A 23,395-nucleotide genomic window follows, 5' to 3' on the forward strand; every position below is an offset into this window, starting at 1 on the left:
AAAAGTGAAAGTAGGCCTATAGCCTATTCATTTCACATACATGGCTACTCTGAATTTGCAAAGTTAGGGTGTTATCTTATTAGTGTTAATTATTTTAATATGTATTGCTGTTGCATTGCAAAGAAGCATCCGCATTTTGACATTGCACCAGATTAAAGGGGGCTGTGAGAAATATTTCTCATAATAAATAGGGATATTGCATTAATGATAAAGTTACTATTGATAGACCTACTACTACAGCATAATGATTGGCCAAAGTTATACACGCGTGCACACACCTTTACAACTAAACTGTCAATATCAGATATGCTTTTGGTGCAGGAAGATATTTCTACTTTACAATATTTATATTTGTTTGTTATGGCTATGGAGAGTTTTCCTGATTAGACTATGTCTGACGGTTTATTGAAATAGGGCGACACCCCAAGGTGAAACGTGGCTCTCCGGCGCGGTGCATTGTGGTCTGACACCTCCCGCTTGGCTCACACTCTGCAAAATGGCGACGTCTCTAGGATCCAACACCTACAATAGACAGAACTGGGAAGACGCGGTATGTGTAATCGTCATTAAAGTGTACGGGACAGTGAGCGTGACTTAAACACAGTAATTTACAGTTAATTTCAAATAATTAACATCGCCCTAAAATCTACTAACTGGGCACAAATCTGTCCCGTTTGCTTTATAGCCAGCTAGCCTAGCGTTAGCTAACGCTAGCTGGTAGAAGCGTGGCTGCTGCCTTCGTAACATGTCTCTGCTATCTACTGTGTAAACATCATTCATAAAATATCACAACATAATCGGAACAATTGTGGATTATAAGAGATCGGCCAGAGTTGACTCAAAACAAGAACTTTGTTAGTTTGACCGTAACATGTTTTGTGGTAATGCTAGTTAGCTAGCTAGTTGAGCTAATGAAGGCGACAACTAGCACCTTATGCTAACAATAATAAAACGACGTTTCCATAATTAACGTTCTCGCTAACAACTAAGCAAGTTACATGTCAATGTATAGCCGGGTAAGGCGGAACCCAGACAATCCGATACATACAAATGTGTTTTTCCATTGGCTTAGCAATTGTAAACTATCATCTTAAAGCTAAAGCTCGAGGTACAGTTAGCTTAGCAGCTGCTAACTGGAGGGGACCAGATTTGCTTCCTTGACAGGTACACAAAAAAAGATAACTTTTTCGGGGTTGCAAACGGTTCTTTACAAAATATTTCTCATATTTTAACAACGCTCGATTCTGGTCAACTAATTGACAAAAACCTGGCCTGTAAACTAAATTGGAGATGTACATGTACCAAATCTTAAATCTTTATCGTACTGTGTGGTGCATCAAGCATCCCAAGGTCTTTATCCCTACTAGATAAGGCAGTAAATCAATGTGCTCTCTTTAGCCATGACACAACAGGGCATTTGGCCAATGTTGGTTTAATTAAGACACCAGAATATAAATTGTGCAACCCTAGCCTGTGTAGTTGACTCTTGAGACACACGAGCTGCTTATATTTGGGTGTTTGGCTGCTTCTCTCATGGTGGATTAGGGATGGTCCTTTTCAACAGCTAGCTAGCACTTGGATTGAAACAGCATCCTTCAACAGGTGGTAAAGTTGAAGTGAGTCCACTTGCCCTGATTTCACCATAGGTTTTCACTCGTGCAACATTGCTAAGGTTACTACAGCAGTAAGTGAAACAGCCTATGTTTCTGCTTTAGAACAATTACACACAAGGGACTGCTGGATGAATAACATAAATGGTGCTTGTTATTTTAAATTAACTAAATAGAAATCTGTTTGTCTCTTGTTTTTCAGGATTTTCCAATTCTGTGTCAGACATGTTTAGGAGAAAACCCATATATCCGCATGGTGAGTTTTCATTACTTTGTATCATCATCCTTTTGTAGTTTTGATACCTGTGTTTTGCTGGTTCAAGTGTTAATGCTTTGTTTTACAGACCAAGGAGAAGTATGGGAAAGAGTGCAAGGTAGGTTTTCCCGTAGTATTTTAAATATTGGTTCTATGATCACTCAATACTTTGTTGCATGTAAGAATTTTAAATACATGTATGAAACAAATGTTTTCATTCTATGCCCGTTAGATTTGTGCTCGTCCGTTCACTGTGTTCCGATGGTGCCCGGGGACACGGATGCGTTTTAAGAAGACTGAGGTCTGTCAGACCTGCAGTAAAATGAAGAATGTTTGTCAAACATGTCTGCTGGACCTCGAGTTTGGTGAGTCTCATGTAATTTTTTACTTGACCTGTTTATATTTTGTATTACTTGGTTAAGATTGTTGCTATATGAGATTAACCCTCTTGTCGCACCTCGTGTTTTACAGGTTTGCCTATTCAGGTCAGAGACACCGGGCTGTCAGTTAAAGATGAGGTTCCTAAGTCGGATGTTAACAAAGAGTACTACACACAGAACATGGAGAGAGAGGTATAATTGCTGTGCAATGCAGACAAAAACATCTTTGTTGTTTTATTTATTCTGATTTCCATAAAGCAACAATGGCTAAAACTCAGCTGCTAGGATGTCCCCAATTTCAAATATCTAAGCAATAGGTATCGCCTAAGTCTGGTTCCTTTTTATAGATATTATTTGTAGTATACACTTTTAGGGTTTAACATTTTTATTTCCACATTTGGGGATGGAATTTATTTTTGTAATTGATCAATAATGTCTACTTGAACTTCTGTGTTCTTAGATAGCCAATTCTGATGGCACACGGCCAGTGGGCCAGCTGGGTAAAGCGCCCAGCTCTAGTGACATGTTGCTGAAACTGGCCAGGACCACGCCATACTACAAGAGGAACAGACCGCACATCTGTTCCTTCTGGGTGAAAGGAGAGTGTAAGAGAGGGGAGGAATGTCCCTACAGGTCAGTGATGCTTCAAGAAAGTTTTCTTATCTTAATTCATATTTATGTATGAGATTCAACATACATTTATTAGTGCTTATTACAATAGGCAACATTGAAAACAAATATTGTCATGGTTAACTGTAACTTTCTTAGATATTGTTGTTGTAGTTTTCTCATTCTGGTTGTCCTTTCCACAAAGACACGAGAAGCCCACCGATCCTGATGATCCTCTGGCCGACCAGAACATCAAGGACCGTTACTACGGCATCAATGACCCTGTGGCTGACAAGCTGCTGAAACGGGCCTCGACTATGCCGCGTCTTGACCCACCAGACGACAAGTCCATCTCCACCCTCTACATTGGAGGATTGGGAGACACTGTCACTGATGGAGATCTCAAGTAAGGGTTTCTTACTTGTAACAACTATCAAACCCCCTGTGACAATTTGTGTTCACTAATGTTGCAAATAAAGTACAATGTGATATTTTATAGGGACTTTCTCTTTTTAAACCTTCTTACTTCCAGTGTTTTTTATCTTTTGTACATTCTTTTTTTTTTTGTGTATTGCAGGAGTCACTTCTACCAGTTTGGAGAGATCCGCACCATCACCATAGTCCAGAGGCAGCAGTGTGCCTTCATCCAGTTTGCCACTCGGCAGTCAGCTGAAATGGCTGCTGAGAAGTCCTTCAACAAACTCATCATTAATGGACGGAGACTCACTGTCAAGTGGGGAAGGTAAGAAGCTACTAATGGAAGTGAAGCGTCGGGGTTCCCATCACCAACTCGACCCCCAGGCGCTTAATCCACGCTCATCGTTTCTGTGGATGCAACCCTAAAAGCTCCTTCCGCCATCCAATTTTTAGCTCTCATCTAGCACCAGGTGGTGTTCAGAGAAAATGTGTTATTGAAAGTGACAGCCTAATAAAGCTACTATCACAATTGAGACCAAACTTCTCTCAGCAACGGTTACATTTCTTTTATTACAGACACAGTAAGAGCTTCAACACAGCAAATCATTTGTGCTGGGCCGGTCATTTAGAAGTTTTCTATATAATACTGCTGCTGCACACCATTCAGTGCTGTCAAACTAAGTAAGTGATCTGTTTGAGTGTATGTATTTATATAAATGTGTATTGTGTTTTTAGGTCTCAGGCAGCAAGAGGGAAGGAGGGTGTCAAAGAAGGTGTCAGTGAGATGGGCACCAGACTTGATCCTGTACCTGGACTGCCTGGAGGTGAGTGTGCTAACACAGGGACAGCGTGCGTGCGTGCGTGTGGGTGTATACTTGTGGGGACCTAAATCTGTTTACACAGTCACGTGTGGGGACTCGCTTCCCTTATGGGGACAAATTGGAGGTCCCCATAAGGGGAAATCATTAATTTTAGGGTGAAGACTTGGTTAGGTTTAGGTTAAGGGTTAGGCATGTGTTGGTTAAGGTTAGGATAAGTCTCCAGGAAATGCATGTAAGTCAATGTAATGTCCCCTGAAGTGATGTGTGTGTAGTTTATTCATTTTCTTCTACATTGTTATCCACTGATCAATAGTGCTGATTCAAATGGCTGAAAAGTATTTATTTGTCATGTTTAATAATTTGTATTTATCTTTTGTGTTTTAGCTCTTCCCCCACCTCCAGCCTTAGACGAAGAAGCTCCTGCTAACTACTTCAACCTGGACCCTAGCAGCTCTCCTGCGGTCATGAACATCAGTCTGCCCCCCCCTCCAGGCATCAACCCGCCTCCTCCAGGTAAAATCCTCACCATGTCATAGATGCAGCTTACTTCCCATTCTTAGTTGTATTTGTCAAATATCAAATGGTTAAACATTTCCCATAAACTTTAGAATTTTCATTTTGGTATTCCTGATCTGTATTACACAATACATTTTTGCAAAGCTGTTAACTCTATTTATATAATGGAAATGACTTAAACACAGTGAGAAAGGGTAGATGCCCAATCCTTTAACTCGGGGGTCTCCAACAGGTCGATCGCGAACTACCGGTAGCTCGCGGGCAGCTTTTCAGTAGCTCGATTATCGATTATAGCGTAGTAACGTTGCTTCTTGATTTTTCGGCCGCGGCTGGACAATAAAGTTTTTTTATTTTAGAATTGTTTCTGTCACACGAATATAAAATTGGTCCATGACGCAGAGATCAAGGAACAGATGTAACAGCGACACCACACATGGAGCAGTCTGCTTTATCCACCAACACCAGCAACACCAGCAACACCAGCCCAGAACCAACAGCAGAATGACCCGCTCTGAATCAGTCCGCGTCGCCGCGGCACAGAGACACACAGCAGGGATTCGTGTTTTTGAAAAACAACCTCGTATCGCATGTCAGAGGTTTGGTTGGATTTAATCAATTCTTGGATTGCAGAGTATGAACGTCCTCTTGCTATTTTCAGACGATATACGTGTGTAAAGTTTGTGAAGGCAGGAGGAAAGCTCACGCGATCACCGTCTCCTCTCAATTCCTCCAAACCCCGCCCCCTCCTGAAAAATAACTACTAATAAGAGTGATAGGCTGATAGGAACCTAATAGAAACTTTATTATTCACTGATAGATATGATTAAGCTAACTTCATCTCATACATTCATGGGATTTATGCAACAGTAAGGCAGAGAGTGTAAGTGTGCGCCCACATGCAGTGTTTTTATAATGCTGTTACACTCCTGTTGTCTGCTGTGTTCAGACTCAGTCATGTGTCATGCCACATTCAGTGTCCTTTTTTTTTAACAGAAGACTGTTGCTATAAGCTGCAGCTAGACTACAGAAGCATTAGTTTTTAGTTTTTGAGGATGGACAAATGTCACACACAGATATAGGGAGGCTAGACCTATACAATTGGTTTATAATTTAATGTCAAGACGAAGAAGAAGACAAAGATGGCTTTCTGGAGCCTTGTAGACCCAGAAAACTATAAGAACATTCACCAAGCAGCACTGAACATGTCTGCTTTTTTTGGCTCTACCTTTGTGAAGCAGCTTTTTCTGACATGAATGTTATGAAATCAAAATACAGAACAATACTGACTGATGAGCATTTCAATGACTTAGTGAACCTAAGTGGCTACACTCCAGCATACACCTCTATGGTGGACTCCATGCAGTGTCAGTCATCTCAGTAACTGTAAAAAAAGAGTGAATGCACATATGTTATACATGTGCCATAAGATGCTTGCAAGGTGGTGATTAAGGCGATGTATTTATTACTATGTGGGCCATAATAAGAAGTGAAAACATTGTCTTTTTCTCTTGGACATGTATGTGAATTTTCAGTGATGTACTTACTATGTTGTCCATATTAATATGTAAGAAATAGTTGTTTTCTTGGACCTTGATGTGAAGTTAAGATTTTTGATAAGCTTTAGGTATTGCAATTTCACACGTGTATAAAAGTAGCTTAATTCAACTGATGAGTGCTCTGTGAATAAATGTAAGAGATGCGATGCAAGTAGCTCTTCGCCACTTTCCTTTTTTCAAAGTAGCTCTCAGATGGAGAAAGGTTGGAGACCCCTGCTTTAACTCTTTGTCTTTCCATCTGTTCGATCAGGTTTTGGCCCTCCAATGTTTCACCCCATGAGTCACATGGCTCCACCTATGCCCCCTCCAATGAGCATGAGACCTCCTGGTCAAATCCACTACCCCTCCCAGGATCCTCAGCGCATGGGGGCCCACGCTGCACATGGCGCACGTCAAGGCGAATAGCCCCCCCGAGTGACGCCGTACTGCCATTCTGTTCCCTACTTCAAACCTGGTCAGGGGCTTTCACTTCAGATGCTGTCAGCGGGCCTGAATCCTGCGGACTACTTCTGGCAGAAAACCTCGTCATGTCTTACCGGATGACATCAGATTTATTAGGCCACCTGCAGTGAAGTGAATGAACTGAACAAGAACCATCTGTGTCTAGAGAGAAGACAGCCAGGATATTCCAAGATGACTGTCTCTTCTCACAGTTAATAAGTACTCGAGCGGCATCAGCAGACTCCATACACCGGCCCCTGTGTTGGAGCTGTTGTATATATTAAAATGTATACTTCTGTTTAATTAGTTTTTGTCACATCTTGCAACATGGAGTAGGATTCTGAGGAGCATTTTTAAAGCTGTTAATTTTCAGTAATTCTTTTTTTATTTGACACAATCTTAATATTCCACAGCATATTAATAACTTTGTTTATTCTAAGGCTTTCTTTTAAATGTTGTTTTCACTTGTCATTAAAATGAGGCCATTTTGACATTGATCATCTCAAAGTACTTATTTGTCGATAACACTTGCTTTAGTAGAATACAGAGAAGGGGTAAAGATGTAAAGTCACAGTCTGACAACTATCAGATGGAGTCTTGGGAGTGTGGAGAGGAGGATGTCGGGGGTTGACGTAGATGGATCAGATACTGCGAAGGACAACAAAAGGAAACCACTTCAGCCCGACTGGCAGCATTGTCTGAGACGACTGGCAGCGAAGGGACAGCAGCCCCCTGAGTTTACCTCATCTAGTCAGACCTCTCAGCAGCAGCAGCAAAGCTCTTTATTTATCATGCAGGAGTGTTTTTCTCTCCCCTGTTGTGTCGGCTGATTAACGGGGGTTGTAGGAAGAGAGCAGCAAGCGGGGGTCAGTGCTTCAGTCTCTCAGCTGATGAGCTTCCTTCTCATAGTTCATTAGATTCAGGGTAGTAATCGCTTCCCCATCCCCTGGGGGCTCTGTTGAAGTTGGGCCGTCGGCACATGCGGTCCAGAGCGACGCCGGGCAGCTGCTGGGATTCCACGGCCTCAAATCTGATCGCTGGGATCACCCTCTGGCTGACCATTGCACCCCCGAACGGCCTGGCAGATCTCAGAGACAAAGAGCAGAGTTGTTACTAAGCAGGATGAGTGCATTGTGTTAAATTTTCCTGGCAGAATATGACCCTAGGTATCATATGACTCGGGCTTCTTCCCATAAAGGGGGTGGGGGGGACTTTATATGATACCCAGTCTTGTCATCTCTCTGATTCTAACTGCGGTTAACAGGAGGAAGCCAAGGATGTGCAACTGAAAGTGTGTTCAACCTTTTCTACTTGTGTAGCTGCTCTGACCATTAGAGTTCAGATTTAATTTTATAATCTTAAGGGTGTAAACGGATCCCTCCGCAGGGGGTACAGTTCCTGACTGGCTGGCAGAAATCGAGTGATTGACAGCGTTAATTGACTTAAGTCTGAGTTTGTCTTTCTTATTTTTGTCCATTACTCCATCTGTCCGGGCTTAACCTTTGTACTGGCGCGCTGGTGTGATGCAATTCCTTGTGTGCTGTGAGAAAGGCGATTCCCTTTCGTGCGTAATCTGTTTTGCGGGGAAGGCATTTGAAGCTGGCAGCACCCTAGTGGATCACCTTTCAAGAACGGGTTTGAAAATAGCCATCATACAGCCACGCTCCAAGGAGGTGCGAGCCAGAGATTCATTTTCAAACTGTGGAAACATGGAGTGGAGCCGAAGGGAAGAGAGGATTGTGATGGATGACATGCTCAGGTCATGTGGGTCTATTTGAGGACGCCTGTGCTTCCAGCCGAGGATCTAACTATTCATACATTTTAGATTAGTGACGTGAGCAGCAGAACATGTGGGAAGGCAGATGTACCTGTTGAAGCACCTGTAGTCTGAAGGCTGAGGTTTTTGCGGGAGCTTGGGCAGCTGGGTGTTGATGGCGTTAAGAAGCTCTACGTTGTTTCCCAAAGCGTTGTGCCATGGGGAAGTGTAGGATTTGGGGATTACTGTTGTGTTGAACTTCTCATGAGGAACTCCCTTCAGAGGGCCAGAATATCCTGACAAACAGATCTGATGTCAGTGATAGTAAGATACAACAATGGGTATAGAGAAAGCTGTCTTACTTTGATCTGGGTAATTCTGTCTTTTATATCGAGCAGAAAAAGGCCCCATTTGTTTAGAGAAATTGACACTCCCTTAGTTTGAAACTAATTACAAAACCACAACAAAGCAAAAACAGATCTAACGCTCATTTAAAACTCTTTGATTCCACTCCTGTCAACAGTGGAGGCTACAGTAATGACATCTGTGTGAATTCCCGATAATAAACAGAGCTCAGATCAGATGTCAGTCAGCTTATAAGCACTGCCTTCTGTCAGGACTAATAGAGAACAGCACTCAGCAAAGATGGGCACATGGGTGCTTTCTGCACACTGCCAAAAGGAAAACTAATTGAATTGCTCAATACATTTCTATATAAAAAGTGAACACTATCAAAGTTAGACACAGTGATCAGGCCTTAGCATTTGGCTTTGCAGTGACTTTACCTGGAGCGAGGACGTCAGGACTGCCCTTCTTTGCGATAGTCTTCTGAAGGTTCATGACCAGGCTGTGCTTACCAGTGACCGAGAACGCTTGGTTCTCTTTTCCCCCCTGGGGCTCTTGAATGATCTGTGGGGGAGGGACAGCCTCTGCATAGACCTGGGACATGGGCATTCATTTAAAGTGAGGTTTATGTTGACATTTTAAAATGAATTTGTCACATTTTCAACCACGATAGAGAAAAATAATGAAGGTTACAATTTTAAAGATACAAATGTATACATCTTATGAACTAACATTTTAAAATGCATGTATCGTAAAGAAAGAAATGATACTAAATCATGTCAAATTTGTCAAAATGTAACTGTCCTCAGAGAAAGTCACAAAAACACACTTTATAAAGGGGCACTCTGATACAACATGAACATTCAGTTTACTCGGTTTCAACGTGGTACATCTTCCCGGGAAACCAGCTGTATAATGTCCTTTGTTGGCTCTAAAGGGAGCTTTCCTGAATGATGTAATTCGTTTTTGAGACTTTTTAAAAGAAACAAGATCCTCTAGTACTGTATTGTAGTAGAAACACAGGTACATCATCTTGGGTGTGTAGGTGGCTGTCATGTCAGTGAACACGACTCGTACACTGTGCTTTCTCTCAGTTCCTTACATTGTTGGGGTTGTAAGCAACATTGGCAGCATTCTCCAGTGTGAACTTCTCGACCCTCTTCTGTCTCTCCTGAAACATGCGAGAGCCTCGATTAGATTCAAGGTTGAGCTCCTCCATCATCACATCCTTTGGGACGCTGATCTTCTTCCCGAGGTTCAGACCCCCTGGCACAACACGACAGACAAATACAGGTGTTTTAATAAGTCATCAGCCTTTGTTTAATATGCATGTTTTTTTTTAAATAAATGACAGCATCACAGTAGTGAATCTACTTGGGTTTGTATTGTTGTGTGTTGCATGACATCCGGTTAGGTGGCTTTAACCCCGCGCAGATACATTTAGTTGTTAGTGCAAGGCAATTATAAAAGCAACCTAGATACAAAGAGACGGATATTAACACAGACTTATAAGAACCTTTGGCAAATCATAATGTCTCCTCTGATCTTCTTGTCTCAGTTTAACAGCTGAGGGGTGCTGATGTAAGAAAGATGAACCGTGTGCAGCATCACTAAGTTGGTATCCGCTTTTGCTCAAGGTCTCGTCTCGTGTTATACCAAGGCAGAGTGTAGGGTTGGAAATAGCCTCGAGATGATGTCAAGGGGTGTGTAATGTTTGTTGTGGTCCAGGGTCGCATGGGTAACTGGGCATAAAAATAAAAATGTTTTGATAGAAGGCTCATGACTCACACATGTAAAGTGTCTGGAGAAGTCAGGGCAAGGGCCACCCTGGAGGAGCTGCCTTTGATCGGCCTGCGTAAAATCCAGCGGTGGGAGTCACATTTAGCTGAGTTTAGGGGACTTGGTTTTAAAGCCTTGCTGGCGGACAGCAACCGGGATGGTCCCTTCTGTAATGTTTGGAGGATTTCAACAACACTCTGGCACTCTTGGGATTTGGAAGTACAGTGCTGGGCCCTCACGCTGCGGGCGAACATTCTTTGATGTTTGGCTCCATTACGACTGACAGCCTAAGCTTGTGATCACACACTGTGGCATTTTTAATATGGGTGTAAATGCAAAGCAAGAGTATACCAATTTGTTTGAGATATGTTAACCAGTATGCAAAATAAACCATGCATCAGCTCATTTTTGATTATTATGTTAGTTATGTTAGAAATAATTCAAATGTAATCAATTGTGTCTCCACATCCACACTTACCTCCTCTGGCCTCATTACAAAGAGCCTTAGCCTGCATCATCCTCTGCTTAGTCATGTCATCCAAGCCTGACGGCATCATCATCGTCATCATATTCTTACTCTGATCGACACACATGTTGCCATGTTATTAAATATATGTGCCATTGCAAATCGCTCTTTGTGTTAAATGGAAAAAGCAACAGAAAACACACTTTGTATAGCATCAAATGAGATATTAGGTACATTTTTTGTCTGGTCTCGCAATGCCTGATTCTAAAATTGTAATTCTTATTATCCTACTTTTGTGAACTGGTTTTTCATTAATTTACTGCTTAACTCACAGATAAAAATCCCAGTGCATCTTTTCCACCTTAAAGCTGTCACTCGAGTCTCAAAGAAATGTAAAGTCTTATAAGTTGCCTATCAACTGTTTTTGTAATGACCTGGCAGTTTCTACACAGACGGTTAGCAGTGCCTTCTCTTGACCGTAGCACCTCAGTCCTTACCTGTGCTCCTCTCTGTGTGTCTCTGTCGGAGCTGCTCTGGATGGTCGTGTGTTTTCTCTCGAACTGCAGATGGGTTTGGGGATTGATCCTCTCTGACTCACCAGGCAGAGAAAGAGCAGTCCCTATAAAACTCATCCCGGGATGCCTCGGGTGCTTACCTCACCGGGTTATTTCAGTAGAGGGATAAGAGAGTGAGGATGGATGGAGGGAGTGTTTAGGGAGGGGGTAAAATACGGCGATTATGGAGAAGGGGCAAGTATAAAGATTTTACATCCTGACCTCAAGCTTCTGTGATAATGCAAATCTGATCCCCTGGGTGTGTGTGTGTGTGTGTGTGTGTGTGTGTGTGTGTGTGTGTGTGTGTGTGTGTGAGTGTGAGAGTGTGAGTGATAACAGCTGCTGTCCAGGCAGTGACACTGAGCTCTCAGAAAAGCCAAGCATCCACACTCTTCACTTTAAGCACACACACACACACACACACACACACACACACACACACACACACACACACACACACACACACACACACACACACACACACACACACACACACACACACCATTTATATCTCTCTTCTCTAGAGCACTGTGTAACTGCTCTGCCACATGTACCGACACGCCATGTGTTCGCAACAAAATGTTATGGGAGCTGCTCTAAAATTGATGAGGTCACTGCGTTCACAGGATGTGATTCAGTTTAGCACTTTGGGGTCAAAGCTTAAACTTTGTGGCAGTTTGCTCTTCTATTTTTGATGGTCTGAGACCTTTGACGTCCTTTTCTTAAACACTGCTCTGAGTTTTGGACATTCTACACATCTCTGTTATTCAGCAGTGTAATGGATGGTAATACAAAACACAGTGTGTTTGCTATCTTGTTTTCTTTAATCCTTGGCCTACCAACAGCCTACCAAGCTGAAGTTGTGAATTCTGTATAAACTCACATTTTGTGTTGCGTTGGAATTGATGCCCTTTAACTTTATATTTGGCGTTTTTGAACTCAAGTAAGTCTTTATAGAGTAGCTTTCCCCCCATATATTGATTCATTGAGCTCAGCAGGAGCCTGTAGGGGAAAAAAACATTTTCCTTATCTCTGTTGAGATTGGATATCGATTTAACACCTGCCCTGCTCCACAACACCACTATCCACCCCCCACCCAGTGGGAAGCCTCCCGGCCTTAGAAAGAACATGTGGAGTCATCCTGAGTCACAGAACATCATCTGCAGACACACAATGGAACATTAAATTGTTGCTGCCCAAAAAAAAAGAAAGTGTATGCTTAGTAGAATAAGAGAGACCTCTTTGTAAAACAAAACCACGGTAGATTAGAAGCTTCCTTTAATATATAACATTTCAGCTTTTGCGTTGCGCTGCATCACACTAAACCTCAGTGAGTAGTCATTCCCATGTTATTCAAATCTGTGTCTTATCTATCTTGGTAATTGATAATAAATTACTAAAAAAGTAAGTTTCTGAAGAAGGAATTAACAAGATGAACAAGTGTCATCTGTGTTTGAGAGGTTGCCCCCGCAGCGTGTTCGTGTCACCTAAGAGCACAGCCACCAGTTGCTGACAGCTGACAGAAGAACAATAGAGACCCATTCATCCATTCATATTCAAGGACTAGAGTGATCAGGGCACTTTTAAAACCGTTTGCACTGTTGGCCTTCAGATGAAACCTTGTCTGGCTAGCTAGTCTGAAAAAGTTTGAAACTCCACAGGTAGTGTTGAGAGCAAGAGAAAAGCCAAAGCAGCACCTTTCCGTGAATTGGCTTTTCAAAGCTTCACGCTTAAAGGAAAATGGATTAAAATTCAGCTTGCAGCACTGGAAAAGTAATCATTCTAAACTTTTTTTATTCGCTCGCAGGTGCCTTTCAGAGTACTGTTGGAAGTCAATCAGCCGTTGTGCCGTCTTGACATTTCTCAGTCAACCCAGAGAGACATAATGTACGGGCTGCTGTGTGAGAGTCTTCACGACTTCATCAAAGAGTCATACGGAGATGATGTATGGAAGCTGGTCAGAGAAAGAGCAGATGTCAGGTTACACTCGTTTGTCACCCACCAGGTACAGTTTCTGAAATGAATAGTATAACTCTGTATGTATGCACTGAATATTAATATTGATTTCAGTCTGCAACCTGCCTGCTGTTTATGTCACTCTGCCTGCTTTTGTCTGATGTTTCATACTCCTGATGTCAAAATGAATTTTTTTTATATTTTATATGATAATGTCTATGTGTGTGTTTTCAGGTGTATAGTGAGAGTGTGATTCCCCGTATTGCAATGGCAGCTAGTGGAGTGACAGGCACGCCCTACAATGAGCTGATGAACTCCTGGGGGGTCTACTTCTTGGGCTTTGTTGGGAAGTACGGCTATGACAGGATCCTCAAGGTGAAACAAATCAGAAATGTGTTGTCTTTTGGTAGATGTGTGAGGAAATTATGAAATACCCACTGAGCTCTTTATCCCTAAAACTTCTATTTTGCCAGAAGAAGTTTGTTTTAAAAGATATGCTTATTCTTTCAAATATGTAATTCTTTCTAATTATTGAAGAATATGTAAGGCATGCACAGTCCGCTCAGAAATAAATCTAAATCACAGCTGCAAAGTGCGAAATATCCTGACTTTTAGACAATTTATTGGTCAAGCTCCAAAATGCTCATTCTAAATTGGAAATGATTTGTCATTAAGTGCAAGACAAAACACTCTGATGGCATCCTCAGGGCGTTATTTTTATTTAAAACGTTCTACAGGACCACAGGGGACATTGTACAACAGCTTATACACGCTGAGTCATTCTCTCCATAAAAAGTAAACTGACATTGTCCTCGAAAAATGGTCTCTTTAAAAGTACTATAATAAAAAAGGTGAGGCAACTATCTTATACATGACTTATGTCTGGTTCAGGTACTAGGCCGTCATGTACGTGACTTTGTCAATGGCCTTGATAATCTCCACGAGTATCTGCGCTTCAGCTACCCCAAGGTGCAGCCTCCAACCTTCTTCTGCCAGGAGGAGTCAGCCACTGGAGTCACCCTTCACTACAGGTCTGATGGGAGGAAGGGGTGGGGGGGGCTACAGACTATCAAGCATCAGTTGTAACAATTGAAGACGAGGGCAAACAGAAAGAAAGATGTTTGATTTATTTATTTTTTACTGATTTTTAATTGACTTTCTCTGACTGGCAGGAGTAAGCGCAAAGGTTATCTGCACTACGCCATGGGTCAGCTGAGGCAGATGGGGAAACAGTTCTACGACACCGACATACATGTGGAGGTGCTGTCCGAGCAGATGTTAGGAGACTACTCCCATGTCACTATGAGGTACACACACATGAACGCACACATTCAGCCAAACATACACGCACATACCCATCCACACACACACACACACACACACACACACACACACACACACACACACACACACACACACACACACACACACACACACACACACACACACACACACACACACACACACACACACACACGCTAGGCTTAATGGCCGATACTAGTTACTTCTCAGAAACCTAAAGTTTGTACTCAGTAGTTAAAAGTAGCTACACCTGGGATAACCACTACAGTAACATTTATAAATTAGTACTATCAATCTTATTATGAATATATAATAATACATCACAGGGCCGATAATTATTTTCCTACAGAATGAATACTTTTACTTTTGAGTAACTATTTACTGATAAAACGTGTGCACTTTTCACTTTTCACTGTGTTGTGTTGATACTTTTACTTCAGAATACTCTCCTCCCCAGTTTGTACTTAACTTTCAATTCAAATTCAAAAACAAGTTAATCTGAATGTGCACAGACTGAACTTTGATAACTCAGCCTACCGCTACATCATGAAGGAGGATGAGGAAGAGCAGGATATTTTGCCCATAGCCTCAGACTTCTTCTTTGAGGTTTTCCCCTTCAACATCGTCTTCAGACAGGTAAACCTTTTAAATCACATGCCTAAACTCATAATGCAATGACGCAATAAATGAAAAATGTCTGCATCTCCTGGTTTCTTCAGGACATGGTGGTGCATAATGTTGGCTCAGGCCTGTCCACAGTCTTCCCTGATCTGGATGGGAAGAAGATCACTGATGCCTTCTTGCTGGCTCGCCCCCTGGTGGAGTTTACCTGGAACATGGTGAAGCATCACTTTACATTGTTTAACTGCAGCCTTCTGCAAATAAACAACACACATCAGCTTTATACAGGAAGTTGATGAATGCTGATAATATTGACTTCATAATATTGTACACAGATCATCTCCCACCCCAACAACCTCTTTGAGATCATGTCCAAGGAGCCTGTGAAGAGAGAGAGGAACCTTCATAACCGAATCCAGAGTAAGAGTTAGACCCATGAAACACTCGTGGGGTTAGTGGAAGAGGGCTCGCTGGCTTGTTGACAGATTAATTTCAAAGCAGTCAGTTGAAAAAAGACACGCTCAATTTCAGTTTCATTAAAAGAAGAGCAGGTATGGGGTAAAGTGGATGTCTGTTCTCGTATGAGAGCTTGAACACCAACATTTACGTTGAATTCTACTGAATCGAATTTCAGAGTTAAGTAGGTCATGTAGTTAGAGAAATGGAAATGTTTTATGTGTTAATTCAAATTGATTTAGTGGAACTGATCCCATCCCTAGTTGTCAAGGGGTAGAGGGTGTGAATATTAATGTTTCGCATCTGACAATTTCCCCTGTTTTTCCAAAGATTCTGACTATGAAAATGCCAATCGCTCTGCTGACGTAGATGTGGAGCTCATGGCTTTCCATTCCATCATTGGAGAGGATTACAAAGGTCATGACAATTTTTTTAATCTAACAAAACACTGTGAGACCTGGACCTACAGACGCTTACTATGACAACATAAAACCAATTAAAGACACATTAAGAATACAAAAGAACATCACTTTTATAAGATCCTTTGATGTTTTGGAAAATAAACATTCTTGTGTCCTTGGTGAACTTCCTTCTTAGTTGACAGGAAGGTCAATACTTCTCTCATGTACCTTCAATATGGAGCTGGATCAAGCAGCAGGTTAGCTTAGCGTAGCATTAGCTTGGGAATGAGTCCAAAGGTAATACAACCCTGCTTACCAGCCCCTCCAAAGCTTTATAATAAACATATTAAATCATTCTTCTTTGCAAAAGCCATAGTGAAAGTGAGAACAATGTATGAGGTCATGGGGGTTATGTACAGGACTCCCTCTTGGCTTGAAGCAAAGCCCTATGAACAGCTGCCGGCTCCGGCTTCATAAAGATAAAAGAGAGGTGTTGATTTGATTGAAGTGATTAAGTGTACTACTGTATCTCCTGCAAAACTTTAAACTATTCTAAATTGAACAAAAATCTACTGCCAAATACATTACAGTGACATTACCAGAGTGCCGTTATTATCTACTGCTGATATTTAAACAAAACACCTCTCTAAATGTTTGTCTTGTTGGCATTTCATCATGCCCCCTGTAGACGCTAACAGTGCTAATGCGATGGAGAGCTTGGGAGATGGGAGCCGCTGCCTAAAACTGAAAGGACAAATGAGATACATGCCAGAGTGGGAGTCCATCATCTTCCTGGGAACCCCTGTGTAAGCCCCCCCCCACACACACACACACGCACGCACGCACGCACACACACACACACACACACACACACACACACAGATTTTTATTAAAACGCCGCAGTTGAAAGGTAAAACATTCTAAAAAGCAGCAAGAGCTAAACTGAATTACGAGTCTGGAAATAAAACCCTGGGCAGTGAATCAAATCAGGGGGCCATTCTAACAGCACTTACCATGCATGAAATGAGCTGCTAATTAGCTTGTAATCAGACAGTGCAGCTCTTGTGAGCCTAATGGGAACCCATTTGCAACCAAGAGTGTTTTCCAGCGAGTACATTACCAAAACATCTCTCTCCTCTTCTGTAAACATTTTGTTTTGCAAGCACATGCCCTTATGCATGTATTGACAACATTAGCAAAATGTAAAATGCCACATCACATGAATTAATAATGTATACTTAAACTAAAAATAAGATCCATTACAAATACTGTATTATTTTGTAATCAATACTGCTATTTCTATATAGGTTCAGTATTATATTACCACATATCATAAGCATCATCAATGTGTGATTGGCCTTTCCTTTTCCTTTAACTGTCTGTTTGTGTGTGTAGGATGGAAAGTCTGAGTGCTATGTTTAAGACGGGGCTGTACATCAATGACCTGAGCATGCACGACTCCAGCAGAGACCTGGTGCTTGCGGGCACGCAGCAGTCAGAGGAGCTGAAGAGAGCTCTCATACAGGTTCACTCTGCCGACGTGCATCTGCATTTTATACGTGTGATCATCTCACTTGACGCTCTGCATAATGCAAAGTTGTTCTGAAGCCCTTCTTTCAGTCTGGCAGCCCCAAGTCAGTCACCACCCGCAGACTTGAGATGAAAGAAAGAGATGCAAGCTAAAAGTGTTATTCTGTCTTACTCCCCACTGTGACACAGGAGCAAAAGAAGTCGAGTAAGCTGGAAGAGAGCATGAAGATGTTGGACTATGAAATGAAGAAGACTGATGACCTCCTGTACAGGATGATTCCCAAGCCAGTGGCTAAAAGGCTGCGCAAAGGAGAGCCGGCTGTGAACACTTGTGAGGTCAGGATTGTAAATGATGCCACTCTGTGTAAATAAATACACTGTTCACCTGTGATTTAACACCACAATCTACCAAAAACAAGACAGTCTTTCTTTGAAACAACGTAATAGGAGATTGATACCACTCTCATGGCTTTACAGAAAGTATGGAGGCAAGCTTAGCAAGAAACACTGTAAACAGGGGGAACAGATAGCTTGGCTTTGTCCCAAGGTAACAAAATCCTGCTGTTTGGCAGATTTAGTTATCTTTGGACAGGGCCATACAGTATGTTCCCCACTGTTTCTAGTCCTGCTAAACTAAGCTGAAGCTGTACATTTATACTCATTGTACAGGCACGAAAGACATGTAAATATCATATCATACTTCTCAAATCATCTTGAACCCACATGCACCAAATATCAAAAACTTTGGCTCGATTGTTTGATTAAAAGTTAAGTCCTGCATCAAAGGGTAAAAGCTGTTTTTCCTTCTTTCCCATGATACATAGCGACTTGCTGACTGAACACACTCATCAACTCTCTTATGTCTTTTCTGCCAGGTGTTCCCAGATGTTACCATTCTCTTTAGCGACGTTGTCGGATTTACTCGCATTTGCAGCCACATCACACCAATGCAAGTTGTCTCCATGCTGAACACCATGTACACGCTGTTTGACACGCTCAGCGAGAAGCACCGCGTCTTCAAGGTTTGTGCGTGATTTTAGTTTTTATCACACTTTGTATGTTAGAGCTGCTGATACAAGCTGCTGTTCTTTACTTATCTAGGTTGAAACTATTGGAGATGCATACATGGTTGTGGCCGGGGCTCCGGAGAAGACCAAGTATCATGCTCACAACATCTGTGACATGGCCCTGGACATGGTGCGCTCCATAGATCACCTGAAAGACCCCTCCAACGGCAACCACATACAGATTCGTGTTGGTGCGTACAACGAGTGTGGATCTGTTTGTGTGTTTATGTCTGTGTTTGACTTTGAGTGTTGTAAGCTGCTTGTGGTTCTGTTTGCAGGGATCCACTCAGGAATGGTGGTGGCCGGTGTGGTGGGACACAAGATGCCACGTTACGGTCTCCACGGTGACACGGTGCACACTGCATCTGCCATGGAGAGCAATGGAAAGGTAGGGGAAGTTATGCCTAATGTACATATGATGACTAGAGTCAAGAGTTTCTGTGATTTTGTTTTAATGGCCTGGTCTTCCTTTATCTCACTCAGGAGATGCACATTCAGCTCAGCAGCGCCACCTACGAGCACCTGAAAGGAAGTCACTTTATTTTTGAAAGGAGGGGCACCATAACCATCAAGGTCAGGAGTCAAAGCTGTAAACTACACTCGCCACATTTGATTGATCTTACCCATCCACTATGACAACGTGTGATAATATGATTTGGTGTCGAACATATGAAGAACACACAGCAGCGATCGAAACATTGAATCTGTAAGCTGTGTTAACGGAATAGTTTGTGCATCAGCATCCAGACATAGTAAACCTTTCTGAATCTAAGAACTATATGAAATAATAATAACCCCCAATGTTTGGCTCTGGGGAGTCTACACACTTAGTATTCAGAGCTGCTTATCGCTGCTTGCTTGTTGATTTGTCAGTCTATTTTATCGCTGGGTCTGACTCTGAGGCCGTACGTTCAGTGATAAAGCCAGCAAAGTGACTTCTAAAAGGTTCCTGAGGCAGCTGATTACAGGTGCCAATCTCGAGTTAGCAAGAGCGACTCATTTTTCATCAGGGAATTCTGATTATTGGAAATCTGCCACATGCCATTTCCCTCCTCTCTATAACAGAAATGGTGCCTTCCAGAATACGTCTTTGAATATTTGCTTGTAAGTCAGTCAGTCCCCTTTAGGTCCAAACCTGAATCTTAACGTTTATCACTCTCTGTCCATTTTTAGGGGAATGTTGAAATTGAGACCTACTGGCTGAAAGGAAAGAGGGACAAAGACGGGAACGCTCAGGCGGCGTGTCCTCAGTTTGGGACCCAGACCATCAGCAATGCCAACATCTCCGGCCCTGAGGCCAGAAGAGATGAGGAGGGAATGGTAATGATTAAACCAAGACATCCTTGAATGGTTAACACTCTCATTTGCTTCATTGCCACCATCATTATCATCCTCTCTGATTCCCTGAGTCTCCTTCTGCCTTTATCCCCAGGGTCCCCCGTCGGTGGCAGGGCGGGACAAAGATGATGTGAAGTCTATTCGCTCTCATTGTATCAAGATGGAGATTACAGGCCATTCTCTGGGGTCCATGGAGGAGCACCGTGTGGAACAGATGCCGGGTCATAAGGTGAGTGGGATTAAAAGATTCAAGGCTTTTATTGTAATGTGTGCATAGCTACAGTGTAGATATCAATGAAAATCTTAGGTCACAGGCTCCTCCAACAGTGCAACACAATAAAACAAATAAAAATAGAATAGAAATAGTGCAAGTAGAGTCTATATACAAGTAATTGGAATATGAAATATTAGATAAATAATTTGTAAGTTGCAAACTAATGAATGTTATGGATGTTCTTTCAAAAGTTCAGTCTTATGGCCTGTGGGATGAAACTGTCCCTGAGTCTGGTGGTTTTAGACCTGATACTGCAGATTTATAAAGATTCCTAGATTCAACAATAACTTCTTATTAATTTTCTTCTAATCCATACCCTTCACTCGGTTTATCTTCTCTATTAGTGCCATTGTTATTGGTGCGATAAGACAATCTGTTCCTTCCCCAGTCTCACTATAAGAATGCTTTGCAGGACGGCCTCCAGGACACTCACCTTGAACTGGACTCCCCTGAGTCCGACGGCAGAGACTCCATCATTGAGTCCCCCGACAGCTCCTGTGACTCCCCCTGCTCCAAGAGTGCCACGTGCGCCATGTCGTGAACCCAACGCATGCTTGCTGAGGCTCTAACCAGTACTTCAGTTAAATGTTACGTTTCTACAACTCTCTGAATGTCAATGTCTTATGACAATTTGTTTGTATATGGCCTAGTCTGTAATGCTTGAAAATGTTAGCGGCCTTGCGTGGTGTTACGTTGCACAGTGAAATCAACAGTGCTTAATTTGCTCAGACAATACAAAAATAAATCATAACATCATTGTTAATTTCACACTAGATCAGTTTATGTGAGCAGCTGCTTATCCAATAATTACCTCACACGAGTCCATTCAAAGCAAATGTCTCAAAAAGTTTGTTGTGTACCCATAACATGTTTTCAAACCAAGAGCGGTCACTGCCAAGCAGTTCAGACACAAGCTCAGTAATATCCTGTTTGTTCGGCTGCACATTGTACATTTGAGATCTCATTTTCATCCTAGGAAGACATCACTTTGTATCTCCCCTCTGTTCCTCTTCGCTTCTTCCTCCTGAACGTCTAGATTCATTGTTCTATATCAGTCTCGTCAAATACACAGCCACAGCTCAATGTAAATGTTGTCAGATCGGTGAAAATAAAGTGAGCTGAGCCGTGTGTGCATCCCTTTGTTATTGTTTGTCTTGTCACTCAAAGGCACTGGCATTCAGACTCATGGTTATATACTGTAGGCCTATATACATTTATTTTACACTTTTCTTTATTGAACACATTTCTCTATGGAGATATGGATATGTTTATATTGTACCTGCACCCAATGCACTTGTATTTGAGCTTCAAAATTAATCATACTCGCATTTTTGCTGATTATCTTTTGTCATAAAACCCTGTTCCTCTTCAACCATGGCTCTAACCCACGGACAAATCACTATGAAATTAAATTTAAGAGTACAAGCAATGTTTCAAATTTCACACATGGTTTATGGAAGGTTAATACTCTCTGCCTCACAGTGCACGTATACTTGCTACTATAGTGTGATGCTGACACAAAAACATTGATAGACAGTCGAATGGCCATTATTCGGGTCCAGTGAACCAATCAGACAATGTTCCCTGCTGATTGGTTATCAGAAGAACTGCACTTGTAGGTGGTGTCCTCGCGCTCTTGGCTGTATTCGTTGGCTGCGTGCGAGTCTTTAGGTATTGAACTGATGGAGCAGTGGAAGCAGAAGGTGTAGAAAAAGGCGAGCAGGAGTAGGAAGCAAACAACACAAAAAATGATGACAATAAGGATGGTGTGCACTTGCATGTGCGCCTCCTCCCATGGGAGTAGTTTGGGGGTGGTCAGGAGGCCAGAGGTGGAGTTGTAACCGGGTGCAGGGGGCGTCATGGAGGGCAGGTGGGCGACTTCCGACATGATGGACATCCTTAGTGGCTTGAAGATACTGTGAAACAGCTTTAAGGAGAAACATATATTGTAGTTTTGATTATAACAGACGTAACACTATTATTAATAGGACACAGGGGTCATTTTTTTATTAAAGTGGATTCAAATATGATATATCATAGAATCATTCTGTAAACTTTCATTGTTATGCGGATGATACTCAACTATATTTATCAATCAAGCCTGATGAAATTAATCATCTAAATAAAATTCAAGACTGCCTCAAGGACTTAAAAACGTGGATGACCTTACATTTTTTGATGTTAAACACGACCAAAACTGAAGTTATTGTACTTGGCCCAAAGAATCTACGAAACAAATTATCTAAAGATATACTAACTATGGATTATATATATATATACTATGGACATTAATTTGGTCCTCCAGTGAGACTGTAAGGAATCTCGGTGTTATATTTGATCAGGATTTATCCTTTAACGCCCACATAAAATCAATTTCAAGGACCGCCTACTTCCATCTACGTAACATTGCAAAAATCAGGCATATCTTGCCTCAAAACGATGCAGAGAAACTAGTCCATGCATTTGTTACTTCAAGGCTGGATTATCGTAACTCCTTATTATCAGGGTGTACCAAGAAGTCAGTCAAGTCGCTTCAGTGATTCAAAATGCTGCAGCTCGTGTACTAACCAGAGTTAGGAAAAGGGACCACATTACTCCTGTTCTGGCTGCCTTACACTGGCTCCCTATAGAACACAGGATAGAATTTAAAATTCTTCTTCTCGCCTACAAAGCCCTTAATGGGCAGGCGCCATCTTCCCTTAAAGAACTCATTATACCCTATTGTCCTACTAGGGCATTGCGTTCCAAGAATGCAGGGTTGTTGGTTGTTCCTAGAGTCTCTAAAAGTACAATGGGAGCCAGAGCCTTTTCTTATCAAGCTCCACTTTTGTGGAATCAGCTTCCAGTTTGTGTTCGGACGGCAGACACCCTATCCGTTTTTAAGAGTGCGCTTAAGACCTTCCTTTTTGATAAAGCTTATAGTTAGGGCTGATTAGTATTAGTT

At 42.0% G+C, this 23,395-nt stretch overlaps 3 protein-coding genes and 1 long non-coding RNA gene across 5 annotated transcripts in view; 2 read left to right on the top strand and 2 right to left on the bottom strand.

Moving 5' to 3' along the window:
- Positions 1-442: 442 nt before the first annotated feature.
- Positions 443-7,104, top strand: rbm22 (RNA binding motif protein 22). The gene is made up of 11 exons (XM_010773080.1): positions 443-550; positions 1,813-1,866; positions 1,955-1,984; positions 2,099-2,231; positions 2,338-2,438; positions 2,707-2,879; positions 3,061-3,261; positions 3,433-3,597; positions 4,008-4,096; positions 4,478-4,606; positions 6,416-7,104. Exons 1-11 carry the CDS (start codon positions 497-499, stop codon positions 6,568-6,570), a joined length of 1,284 nt encoding a protein of 427 aa, XP_010771382.1. The 5' UTR covers positions 443-496; the 3' UTR covers positions 6,571-7,104.
- On the bottom strand, positions 6,972-11,680 carry LOC104947118 (myozenin-2). Its single transcript, XM_010773079.1, has 6 exons — positions 11,450-11,680; positions 10,965-11,064; positions 9,810-9,973; positions 9,148-9,301; positions 8,475-8,658; positions 6,972-7,693 (listed from the first exon to the last, which is right to left on the bottom strand). The coding sequence occupies exons 1-6, from the start codon at positions 11,582-11,584 to the stop codon at positions 7,510-7,512; spliced, it is 921 nt and encodes a 306-aa protein (XP_010771381.1). The 5' UTR covers positions 11,585-11,680; the 3' UTR covers positions 6,972-7,509.
- A 1,422-nt stretch (positions 11,681-13,102) lies between these two features.
- Positions 13,103-21,579, top strand: LOC104947122 (soluble guanylate cyclase 88E-like). 2 transcript variants are annotated; one of them, XM_010773084.1, is made up of 19 exons: positions 13,103-13,167; positions 13,314-13,511; positions 13,697-13,837; positions 14,354-14,493; positions 14,635-14,769; positions 15,277-15,400; positions 15,484-15,603; positions 15,721-15,805; positions 16,172-16,258; positions 16,931-17,048; positions 17,638-17,767; positions 17,962-18,108; positions 18,648-18,794; positions 18,874-19,030; positions 19,118-19,227; positions 19,323-19,412; positions 20,013-20,159; positions 20,272-20,406; positions 20,864-21,579. In XM_010773084.1, the coding sequence occupies exons 2-19, from the start codon at positions 13,392-13,394 to the stop codon at positions 20,990-20,992; spliced, it is 2,262 nt and encodes a 753-aa protein (XP_010771386.1). In that variant the 5' UTR covers positions 13,103-13,167; positions 13,314-13,391; the 3' UTR covers positions 20,993-21,579. The 2 variants fall into 2 exon arrangements, with proteins under 2 accessions (XP_010771386.1, XP_010771385.1); XM_010773083.1 differs by having other exon boundaries at positions 13,113-13,511.
- LOC104947121 (uncharacterized) overlaps positions 21,033-23,395 on the bottom strand; it is a 4,033-nt gene continuing 1,670 nt past the window's right edge. Inside the window, exon 2 of the long non-coding RNA XR_798523.1 lies at positions 21,033-22,378. This is a non-coding gene — a long non-coding RNA (uncharacterized lncRNA). The remainder of the gene's footprint in view (positions 22,379-23,395) is intronic.

The sequence above is a fragment of the Notothenia coriiceps genome, unplaced genomic scaffold (assembly GCF_000735185.1).
Source record: "Notothenia coriiceps isolate Sejong01 unplaced genomic scaffold, NC01 NC01_scaffold00011972, whole genome shotgun sequence".
NCBI lineage: Eukaryota > Metazoa > Chordata > Actinopteri > Perciformes > Nototheniidae > Notothenia > Notothenia coriiceps.